The sequence below is a fragment of the Triplophysa dalaica genome, chromosome 17 (assembly GCF_015846415.1).
Source record: "Triplophysa dalaica isolate WHDGS20190420 chromosome 17, ASM1584641v1, whole genome shotgun sequence".
Lineage (NCBI taxonomy): Eukaryota > Metazoa > Chordata > Actinopteri > Cypriniformes > Nemacheilidae > Triplophysa > Triplophysa dalaica.
In genome coordinates this window covers 3,340,789-3,353,269 of record NC_079558.1, presented here as the reverse complement: position 1 = coordinate 3,353,269, position 12,481 = coordinate 3,340,789, and the positions used below count along the sequence as shown (strand labels likewise).

The following is a 12,481-nucleotide window of genomic DNA, read 5'->3' as shown; positions in this document are numbered from 1 at the left end:
GTGCAAATGCATTGCCTTATTTTCAAAGCATATATAGCAATTAAAAGAATTTTTTGTATATTGATTTTGGATTAATTGTGACTTTTTTTACATGACGTGAGAGAGAGATTATGAATCGATGAGGTTTTATAAAACTGTAATATGGTCATTATTTTATAATACAATTACAGTTTCCATGTTTCCCATAATCTAATGCACAAAATGTACACATAGAATACTTTTAGTCCAGCTCTGTATTAATTTACATTTAAATAATGCACTAAAAATTTCTAGTGGAGATAGCTTGCATTAAAAATGTGCTCTTTCAATATGCATAATTATATAGCGCCACCTAGTGGATTGAATACGCCATTACTGACATCATGTGCTGTACTGTACATCAAGATCTGTTTTTCATTCTCTACAGTATTGACTAAACCTTAGGAATCAAGATTTTGGAGCAACTTGTATTTAGAAAACAAATATCTCATTCTTTATTTTAAAGGAAATCCCTTTTTAATTCAACATGAACCCGTGTGTTTAATGTAACATTCTTTAATGAGCTACATGACCATGCATACAGTATGCCGTGTCAAAGTCAAGTCTTTTGCATATCAGTGTACAGCCCAAAGTACATATGTTTGTTGAATAAACTTAGAAGAACTTAAGAAGTAGAAGTTATTTGTCTTTGAGTAAGTTTCTCAAGGTGACAGTCTAGAAGCTGCTGCAGGGAAACATTAACATTTCCAACACACTGCAATGGCAGTGTGAGTAATAATTTAAAATTTAAACACTAAAACATTGACAAACATGAGTTTGTTATGCTATAATTCATTCTTAGGAATTAGTTAACAAATTAAATGTATGTTTAAAATACATTATTACAGTATGTATTAAAATACAAAAATATATGTAAAACACACTATTATGTATTACATAAATAATACATTATAGTGTCGTCAAAACAGTAAAATCTTTTTGAGATACTGTAGTATGACATAGAAAAATCAAGTTTGTTAGTTAGAGAAAGAGTGTAAAAACACATAATTATGAACACAAAAACGGAAGTTTAGAAAGATCAAATTTTTTTTAAATAAAATTTGGTTGGTGCCATGGAAACAAAGAGTTATATTCAGTTTAGACCTTTTTTACTTCTACTCAATACGCCTGTGGATATTTTGTTTCTGTTATAATATTGTTTTATTTCAAAGGATTTTATGACCTCTGTGAATGTTTTTGAGCAAGATCATGGTATAGTGTTGTTATCGAATCTACCCACACAGCCAAATTAGTTTCGTATTAAATTATATATTTATGAAGCACTCGTTGCCATGACAACCGCAGAAACTTTACAAGACGTCGCCAGGCATCTCAAAATGTCAAATGGTTCAGTCTAGCAAATCAAACATTTTTCAAAGTTGAGTTTTGTAGGGGGAAAGCAAACACAAGAGAGTGTAATTGGCAATGGTTGGCAAGAATTACCTCAAGTGCTCGCTTGTGAATATATCTTGATTAGGAAGAAATGTAAAGAAAATCTCAGGTGGATGTTTTTAAATCTCATAAATCATTCAAGGACATTTCACCTTTAAAGGGTCTACAATATTATTAGACATGTATAGTCCATAGCCAGCCTGTGTAGGGGAGATATGAGGAAAAGCACACAGCATTTTCTGGAGCACCAAAAAACATTTTAGAGATTTAAACTATCTTGTTTTTTTAGGACAAGTCGATCTATCATCAGATATCACTACAGGAAACATGGAACAATGATGATGGCTGTCTGTTTTCTCATGTTGACAAAAAAAGAGTATAAAGCAAAGCAGCATTGCTCATAAAACACAATAACATGTTTAATAGCCAGAGGTTTATTGAAAGATTCTTTGGCAAAGATTACTTTACTTTAAGTGCAGTTTTCAGTCTATCATAAGACATTTCTCAGGCTTCACACAGGGTTTATTTTACTGGTAAATACCAGGCTGTGCATTCATCTGGGAACATCTGGTGTTTTTGTGTCCACACTCTTTTTACTGAGGTAACGCGCACACAAACATACGCATGATGTTTTGTTTTCTCATCTAAGGCTGTTGTTGCATCAGGTTTCTTTATAGATACCTAAATAGATGTTTGCGCTGTTTCCCATGGCATGGTAAAAATACTAAAAGTTTCACAACCCCGCGGGGGCTGCCAGCATGTCTGATACGCAAGTTAAATCCACACAGCTTGGATAGATTTGCGCTGGCACTTTCTGACTGGTTCGAGTCATTTTCACCTTTGTTCCTTACCAATCTTAATGGGTCAGTAAACAGGCGAACAAAGAACTTGTTCACGTAGTGCACTGTTAACCCGTCCTGAGGATAATCATCCATTGGTCATGGTTAAGATCTAAGCACTATCCTACTGAGGACAACATCAGAAAACAAGAGTCTTCTTGTAAGAATAGCTGGAAGGCTTAATTGAACACCCTCGGGCTGTAAGAGTCACTCTTCATCTTAAATCATAAAAAGTAATTTATTTGGAATGCTGTTGGCTTAGAAACACATTGAGTACCAATATGAATGTTGTATCGAAACAGGGATGCGTTTTAATGATCATTATGGGCTTTTGCAGTTCTTTATTCCAATGTTTTATCCCACATGTCTTTCAATCTGAACTACTACCAGAAGGATCAAACAAGCCACATAAGTGGGTTTTAATGCGCATACTCCACCATGACGTCAGTTCCTTGATATGCACCCAATTTATGTTGATGATGAATTGCATGATATGTGAGACATTACCTAGCCAGCCCCCACAGTACACTAAGTTGATCTGGAAAAATTGGTATAATATAGTTTAACCTTCCACACTTGTGAGGACATACAAGTTAAAATGATACGTTTACAAAAATACAATTATTACACCGTGTGTGTGTGTCATGGCACGCACGCTCTAAACATCACAGCGTAACACGCTGACTGGCTGCTCGTCATCATCAGGCCACGCCCCGTCTGCTGAGCATGAGGTTTTCGCGCTGACGTCCGGTCTCTGTTGCTACAGCAAATACACTTACTGTTAAAGTTTTGAGTTTCGATACAACTCGTAACAGAGAGATTTAAGAGACCAAAGGTTACAAATAGAGCTTTCTTAATCCACCAGTCCAGAATATTTAATTGTGCCGACTCGAAGGATCAGCGTTGTGATCATGGTGCTGAAATCAGAAGATGGAATCGGTGAGTGAATCTTAAAAGTTTTTTTTTTATCGAAAACGTCACATCTCTAGAGTTCGAGCTGTGGCAGGTGTTTATATAACTGTGATTCACTTAACGATACCATCGATGGGTTTGTTGAACGTGAACGGAAGCGCGCAGGATCGTATTCGACGCAACAGGTCCGTCCATGCTTTCATGATAAAGCGCTCGACGCGAACGAACCAAAAAAAGGTGCTAAAATTAAGCGTCATTAATGAGTCAGTTGCGTCAAACCCATTAAACACGAAGTACAACAACTGCGGTGTGAATTAAGCTGAGCTCTCACGTGAGGGTATGAACTGAAACCCCCCTTTGGGTGGTGATCTGAATAGCATGCAACTTTTTCCCAATTTTGTTGCCGTGAAGAACGTTAGAGAGGTAAAGCTACTGTAGATTGGGTTTGTGTGAAGTGTTTTTCATGCTTATTTCATCTTTAATTCATTTCAATTTAATTTAAAACACAAATGCAGGGATGCTACTTAAATCTAGAAAATTTGTCAAGTCCAGATTGCAGGGTTTAGATAATGCAAGTAAACTTTTGTGCACGCTGATTTGTGTGTGAATTAATTTTTTCCTTTGGAATGTGTTAATATCTTCCCTTTCCTTAGAGTATAAGATCTGTAAATGAAAGTTGATCTCTTCAGGCACTTAAAGTGGTCTTTAACATGTGACCATTGTTCCGATTGTTTGTTTTAAGGAAAAAAGTAGAGCAGTAGTTCAGGAGAGATTTTTGGGTGAATGGGGATTTAGAAAATACTAACGTCATGCCATATTTTGTAATGTTTTATTAACACCCAAGTTCCATTCTTCATGTGACTAATGACATCTGGAAATGGGTGGTTGAGACCCATCCTCTTCCCTGAGCATGGATATCCAGGTCAGCGGCGGCTTTTCCCAAATCAGGTTCTTTGGTTCACATTTGGACCCTTTATTTGATTTCTGACCATAAGACAAGTTTCTGCTGTGATTGACTGACGTGGAATTCAGGTCATGGCTAGATTAGCTGTATTTTCTGTTCAATGCCCACATTTGAGTCACGAAAACAGGTTGGCAGATGAAAGATGAATACAATAGAAAACAGGCCAAGACTATAGGTCTGTTTGCGTCTGAATTTGTGCCACTTTTGACCTCATGTCTGGAAAGACAACCGGACTGGATAGAACTACAACAAAAACCCACCAGACTGTAAACAGACCTATTTGTGAGAGGTATGTTTGTTCTCTAGCTCTTTGAGGATTGAATCGGAATGATACAAAAGCACAACAGAGAGGGAAACAATTGCTTCTCTGTGTTCTCTTTTGCTGTTCTTCTGGTTTTTAATCCGATTGTTCGGTTTCTTCATGCGCAAATCTTGCCTGTGTTTAAGCACGATTTCATATTTATTTTATTTCCGTATTATATCTGCCACCCTGTAGTCCACATTTCTCCATTGGTGTTGGATATTAAAATACCTGATGTGCAGGCACTTAAATACAACAAGGGCAAAATTCTGTACAGCCACAAGGTGGAGCTCTCATGCGAGCTGAAATCAATACATGTGGCCTGGGAGGAGACAAGACGAGGGAGAGATAAAGAGAGAGAGAGCATGAGGAATAGAGGAGGGGGTTGTTTCAACTCACAGCGGAGTTTGTGATGAGAACAGAATAGTCGAGATACCGTAGCTATTTGTAGGTTGGACTCCTGTCCTGACCTGTACTCAAACTGACAAACATTGCCATCATCCTAATGGCGTGCGCCTGGAAAACTGGTTGTATCATCTTTCAGTAGCATCATTACCATTCTACAGATGGAGTGTAGGAGATAACCAAAATGTCTTAAGATTTATGTTGGTAGTTATGTGGTACAGTTGGGCATTAACGTTTCTTTATCCGGATAAATGGATCAAAAGCACTTGAAAATTGTGGAGGCGTAGAACGTGCTGTCCTGCCATTTCGCCGGTTGCGGATTATATACACAGGTAATGTAGATGCATTAATATAACATTTTAAATTTGGTATACAAATTCAGCCTTTTGTTTTAAATATGCAAGTGTTTAGTTGAATGTACATTGTACAGTGACAGTTGCTATAACAGGCCTGTGGGAGACCCCCACCCGAACAGTTTGTTTAGTCATTCTAAAGAGTTAGTATGACATCAGAAAACTTGTCCCAGTTGAAGCATATTTTGTCTATTTAGTTGAAGGCTTTGTGCGTGTTTCTCGATTGCACTGTTATTCTGATCCGTAGCTACTGTTCTGCCGCTGTTTTCTTATCAGTCTGTTGCAGAGACAATGTTGCGAAAGAAGCCAGTGGGGAGTGTTTGTGCATCGACTGATAATTTGGTGAAACTAAGATCTATGTTTTTGTTTGTTTGTTTGTTTATTTGTTTGTATACACATCATATGGTGTTATGGCTACATTTTCATAAATACTAGCTGTCTTGCTCCTCATCCTAACTTGACTGGAAAGAGTAACAACTTTGCCAAAGATTGCTTTTTGTGACTTAACTCCATATTGATTTTTGAGCGTTGCTAATCTGAAAATGTGATTTTCACAAATGCACAGCATTCAAAAAATGTCTTAATTTTGTTATTCTTTTATAATTATAAATCCTAAATAAAGTATTCAGATTAAAGTATAATTTGCAGCTATGCATTCTGGGATTGGTCTCTCTACTAAAAATGCACCTGATTAGCGCAGATGATTATGAAATGTGTTTATTTGTAACGTCAGCATTCTAAATGAATGCTTTCTTCGGCCCATATGGAAGATCAAATGCTCATGTCGTACAGACAGCGCACGGCGGTGTCGTGATTAATGACAGCAAATTCCTCTGCCCCCGCCGTGTGTCTTTGCAGGAGTGACATGTCTGGTATTTAGTGAGTGTACTGAATTGACCTGGTCAGATGGGAGAGTATACTAGGCATGGAATCGTGTCTTTTAAGTGTGTCAATGTCGTGGAGTTAATGGTGTATCAAAAAGTTTGCGCGTATCAAAAACCTGCAACAGTTTTTTTTTATTGATATCAAAGTCAACTTGATGTCATTCAAGTTGGGATAAAGAGTTTCTGCCATTAAACTACTGTATTGACCTCCATCTCAGCAAAGATTGTAAAGTTGTGTAGTGTTTGATAACTGAAGCCAGACATGTAAGCTGCTGTGTTTAATGTTAAGATGTTTAATTAAGTTTCAGATAGTCAGTTGTGAAACTCAAATATGGTGTGAATTTGTATCCCCTGGGTTCCGACCTTCTACTAGCGTTGATCTCTTTGTCCACCATTATTTCCTCTTTAGACATGAAAATGATGTGAAGATTTTGTCCTCTTAATTCATTAGGAATGTGTTAATGAGATGTTAATGTAGTTTCAGCAAAAGCTGTATGTGGAAAGGGAAACGCATGAAGGGGCATTTGGCTAATGACTGTTTGAACATGCAGATGCAACCGACCTCACGGTTGTACGGTTTAAATCGTCGTGTATGCATGAATGAGCATTTAGATGTATTCAAAGTCAGGCCTTCTACGAGGTCAGTGCTGGCCTGCAGACCACAATCTCAACTATTTCTGTTAAAGTGGTGGATGCTGTTACAAATTAGAGTTAGCATTGGTCAAGTGGCAACAGAAAACAATACGCATTGTTTAATATACAAACAATAACATAGGGCTTGTGACGATACATTCATATATCGCCATTCACACTAAAAATACCGATCTATTCGATCCGAAATCGATTCTGTGTTTTATGCAAAGCTCTCCTTTGAACTATGGGTCTTTGATCAAACTGCTTTTAGGAAAAAAACTGCTGGTTCTTAAATCACTACTATGAATCATTTATAAAATGCATTCGAAAAAGCAACACTCGTCAAATATCATCATTATAAATATGCTTTATTATCATGAAAATGCCTGAACATTCTATAAACACTATACATACTATGCACTCAACTTTCTACTGTATGAATTTCAGAAGAGTAGTATCATCCCAAATGGAATACTAAACCGTTTCAAGCTAACTGGAAGTATATCTGTTTCACAGACGAATGCAAATTTGTACATTTTAATGTAGTTTTCATCAGTTTTTCACTGCATTACATAAGTCATCAACAGATTGAAGCGTTGTCACTCTGCAAAGGAAACTTTTGCTTGAGTGTTGTCCGATAGCCACGCCTCCCTTCCGTGCTATGTATGCAAAACTGCGACCTTTTATTGCTTGAGGTGTCCATAGTTTCACACTTCATATTTTCGGTTGAAAAACTGCATCACTTTGGTGCACTTCTTTTTCAATGAATTTTCAATGTGAACCTACTTACACAATTTATGCTACAAAATGGCGTAGACTAGTGCATAAGTGCGCGGTTTCTGACGCACCTTACATGTGTAAATCGTTCTTCTTCTGTGTCCCATATTCTGAGTTTCGGCGCGAGATCGCCCTCTGGCTTTCGGATTTGATGGCATTTAAGAGTAATTCCTTCAGACACTGAGCACAAACATTACACGATATATCGCCCCTTCCCTATATTTACACAAATACGTAAAACATATTATTTTATATTCATTTATGATTTACCGTTAACAAACCAAAGAACTTGCAAAATTATTAATGACCGACTTGTCAATTTTCATTTCTAAACAATGGTTTCTATCTTTTGGCATCCTATAATTTTTCACATGTAACACATTTGGGTCATTTTTGTCTGAATGGTTACCATGTTAATCAAAGCAAGAAAGTTTTAACACAGCCTGAATTTTTTAGTTTTGTTAACATGTTTCTGGAGGTACATTTGTCCAATTTGTTATCTATTATTTTGTTGTCTCATTTTATTCAGTGTCCCCCAAACTTTGAGTCTCTTTGGTTCACATTGTCAATAAACATTCTTTCGTCCCTGCTTCATGGATGGCACTTTAATCTCCGGAACAGCCAAACAGGACAGTTATTGAGACCCTCATGACTGTTTAACCTTTAATTTGCTTCAGGGTTAGTCCCTGCTGCTAAAACGCTGGCTGTGACTTCTGACTTTAACTAGATAACAAAGCATCTTAAGACTATATCAAGACGGTCTGTGATGCTGTCGCTTTAAGAAGCATTGCTGCTGGTTGGTCCTAAGTTTCAGTGTTTACTGTTGTCGGCTCAAGTGATGTGTGTTCGGTTTGTCAGCTGAAATACCAGAAGTCATTCAAGAAATAGTCTTGTTCATTCATAATATTTAGCATGTGAAATTCTCGCTAGAGAGACACACAATTCCCGAGTTAACAGTGGACCTTCTGTTTGACCGACCAAAATACTTGGAGTAGTCAAATAACACACTAGTTAAACTTGAATATTTGTCTGGTGCCCCTTTGAATGATATACTTTAGAATAAACTAGTGGTGAAAGGGATCGCTGTTGATATGTAATCCGTAGAATCTTGCTCTACGGTTTGGAACACACGTGACCAGCGGATTAACTCAATTTATTCACCATGGTCAAATAAAGTTTTAGCATGCACTTTCTCTCTATCTGGACGAGTACAAGCGCATTGGCGTGTATATCTTAACTTAAACTGCTGCGTAAATCATGTGACCCGCTGATGAACTAAGTTTATTCATCATAGAATAAAAGATGCGCTCCAGTTTTAGCGCTCTAGTTCTCTCCAGCAACTGGACGAGTACAATATTAAAGCGCATTCTCGCGTACATCTTAATTTGATATCTTCAGGGCAGGTCTACTTTCAAACCTTTATTTTATTTTTTATTCTTAAATAAAATTCTTTAACCCCTCTTTGAAACCTTATATAAGGTTATATATTTTTTGCATTTTATTGATTGCAAAAACAAGTTATTATATTTATAATAATATATAATAATAAAACTATGATGAGCATTTTCATTAGCTGATCCCAAAGATGATCCGATCCGTGACCCAAATTCCGTAAAGTGATCCGAACCGTGAGTTGCATCACTAGAGAAAACATTAACATAGATGTATATTTGTATTATTTTTAAGGATGACCAAATACACTATGGATTAAATTGCTTCTTAAATGTAAATGTAACTATTTTGCCGTTATATGCTGCATGTTACTTTTGACGTCTACGTGATAGACTTTTGATAGTTTGTGATTGTAACATCGCTCTCTTTAATATTACACTGCGTATTAAAGATCCTTATATCCCAAGGTCACGCCTCCCCACCTGATCAACCTTTTGCTCTCGTTTGACATGTTCTCTCTGAACATATGTACTGCGTGTAGATTCCTGCGTTGCATGAGGTGAGACTAATAGATTTCTTCTGGAGAATACTGTACCAGTTTCTGTAAAATGGGGGAAGGGTTGTTTTTTGGATGGGATTTTTGCTCGCAGCCTGTCTGTCAAACGTCCCAGCTGGAGAATTTCTCCTAAAGTATATTCAGTGCGTTTCCATGGTGATGAGTGCTTGATTCGAAACATGGTTATGCTTTTGATGTGATGATGAATTTAGTTGGACAGCACAAAACCTACTGTATATTACAGTAGGCCCAGATATACAAGATTGTGAAAAATTCAGCTAACCCATGAGCTTGCAGATGGTGACTAAATAAAAATGTTAGTAAATGCAAATGAACATGCAAGTGGATTAGAGGGAGGATGTGTTTTATCAAAGTGGTGATGTTTTCATCAGCTAATGGTGCCTTGATGTCCGGAGCTTTGATGGTTTGTGATCTGTTGCTATGGTTACAGCAGGAGATGCCCGTGGCAACCTCACCTTTCTCTGTGTATGGACCAGGATTCAATTAGTTTTTTCAGATCATCACAGGTCACTAGTTGGGGGGTCTGTGGGGTGTGTGCAAGGTCAGGCTGTAACGCCGGCCACCGGGAAAGAATTTGAGGTCACATGAGAGGTGAGGGTCATCATATCATATGGCTTAGTGTCTCTTTGTTAGTCATATGATCAGTTCTCAGCTCAGAATTAAACAAAGACAGCAGGAAGGAATTTAAGTGCCTTATTTATTAGTGAAGATTTATACATTTAAATATACTTAAAGCAATTAATTTATTACTTTACTCATAACCTGTGACTTTTCTGTGTAACGCACAAAATGAATGTCTTCTAAAACACATAATAGGGTGATATATGCTTTCTTTATATCTTATTTATAATAATACTATACCCATATTTATTATCCAGTGCACAAAAATTGAAAAGCAAACTCTTTTACTGCCAACTGAGCAAGAACTATTCTGGGGTTATTGGAACTCAGCCCGGTATTGAACAGACCTCAACGTTCTTGAACAAATACTTAAGCTGAATTGGAGTCTTTGGGTTTATGGATGCAAGGTCCTTATAAATTATTTGTGATCAGCAAACTCCTGCGTCAGATTTTTATAGAGCACTTCAGAAGTGTACGGGGGCTTCTGTGAAACTTGTTTTGCTGATGGTCGGGAGTTTTTTAATTCATGTCATGAAAATAACATGTTGTAAGGTAAAATGATTTTCTAATTGAGAGTGGAACCTTCCTAAAATAAAAAAAAGAGTAATTTGCTTATTAAATGGAGACATTTGTTGCATATGTACATTTAGTTGACACCACAACTAGACACCACCATGCGATAGTTTTGGTGACGTCATCATGTCGCCTGGCACTTTAAATTCTTGGAAATGGCTCTGAGAGAGACAAACTGTGATGAAGCATATGATGAAATAAACGGCTTTACTCTTGTAACTTAAAGGGGTCATAAGACACGGCTAAAACGAATCGCATCGCCTGTTTTAGATGTTATACAATGTGTTTACATGATTTAAGGTTCAAAACGCTGTGACTGTTTGTATCTCCTCTTTGCCCCGCCTCTCTGAAACGCGCAGATTTTTACAAAGCTCATCGCTCTGAAAAGCGAGGTGTGCTATGATTGGCCAGTTAACCAGTGCGTTGTTATTGGTTGAATATAGCAAGCGTGTGACGGAAATGTAACGCCTGACTAAGACGGGCGGTCTTAGACAAATCATACCATCATATCGCACCTTTAAACACCTTCCGAATCTTTCGATCATAGGGCCGCATAAACAACTGATGGGTTTTTCTGACTATTGATTTCCTAGTCAGTTTGGCTCTCAAAGGGAGTTCATTGCCTTGGACAATTTACTTACGGTCTTACCGTCTCCTCTACCTTGTGATAGCTTAGAAATGTTTTTGCTAAACAAAAGTGTTTGGTCAAGACACTACAACTTGACTGTTTGCATATTTTGTATTTCTTTACATTCACGTTTATACTCATTGTTTGCTTTTGTTTGTTTCCAAACAAAGTCCCGGACGACCTGACGCCAGAGGAGAAGCAAGAGCTGGAGAACATCAGGAGACGCAAACAGGAGCTTCTGGAAGACATACAGGTAACACTTCAGATGACCTTCCATGTGTACAATAATTTAACACAAATCCACAATCAATATAGCGACTACTCTGTATCATTTTTTTTTTGTGTATTTTGAGGGTTTATATAAAACTATATATAACCCAGTCTGTGAAAGCTCTGCTGTTTGTGTTGCGTTGTCATTTTTTTTAACCCAATGCTTAGGGCTTTGCTCATGTCTCTTTCTTGTCTTCCTGACATCTTATTAAACTTATTAATTTCACCTAATCAATATGATGCTTTTCTATGCACGGCAGCTGTGATGAACAGAATCTGTTGGGAGCGGGACAGGAGAGGGTTTGGTGGTTTCTTTGCGACTGGTTGTGTGACCCTGGCTTTATAGTTTTGCGTAAAGGATTGATTGTGTACAGGATTGATGGGCTGTTCCAACCCAGGACGGACACCGTAACAGCTGGTTCATGAAGGATGTGCGATCTTTTGAAACAAGTCCAGCAAATTCATTTATGCTAATTATATAACGCAATTGGAATGTCAACCATTAAAGCCCCTGTTTGCCAAACGCTGTGCCCTCCCTTGCTAAAATGACTTAAATTAATCTAGTTAAACTTCAAATGAAGTTTAGTGGCATTACTTTGACACTAACTGCCAGTCCTGTCTCAATCTATTGCCATTTTCAGATTGTCCTTGAACAGCATGTGAAATTTTGACATTTATTTGTGTTTTAAAAATGTGTTATTTGTGATGCCTTCATTAATTTATTTATACCCCGTAACAGTTTTAAATTGAGAACATAATGTTTAAATGTGCACAATGTGGTTTGGTTGTTTGAAAATAGTTGCAGTCTGAATCTGAATTTTTTGCTATACCATTGTCGAAATACCATGCAGGTGTATTTGTCACCCATTATTCATTTATTCTGCAACTGACAGCACTAATAGGATGCATACCAACGCTTATTGAGTATTATTTAGCTGGCCA

The 12,481-nt window shown here is 37.3% G+C and overlaps 1 protein-coding gene across 5 annotated transcripts in view; it reads left to right on the top strand.

The window, feature by feature from the left end:
- The window catches only part of cyth1b (cytohesin 1b), a 47,543-nt gene that overhangs the window by 19,163 nt on the left and 15,899 nt on the right, over positions 1–12,481 (top strand). For 2 of the 5 annotated variants that reach the window (XM_056771038.1, XM_056771036.1), the window contains exon 2: positions 11,440–11,522. In XM_056771038.1, the coding sequence (XP_056627016.1) occupies positions 11,440–11,522 (83 nt within the window). Of the gene's footprint in view, positions 1–2,384; positions 2,450–2,970; positions 3,189–4,840; positions 5,164–11,439; positions 11,523–12,481 lie in introns of those variants that run through there. The other 3 variants (XM_056771040.1, XM_056771037.1, XM_056771039.1) reach the window with 3 other exon arrangements.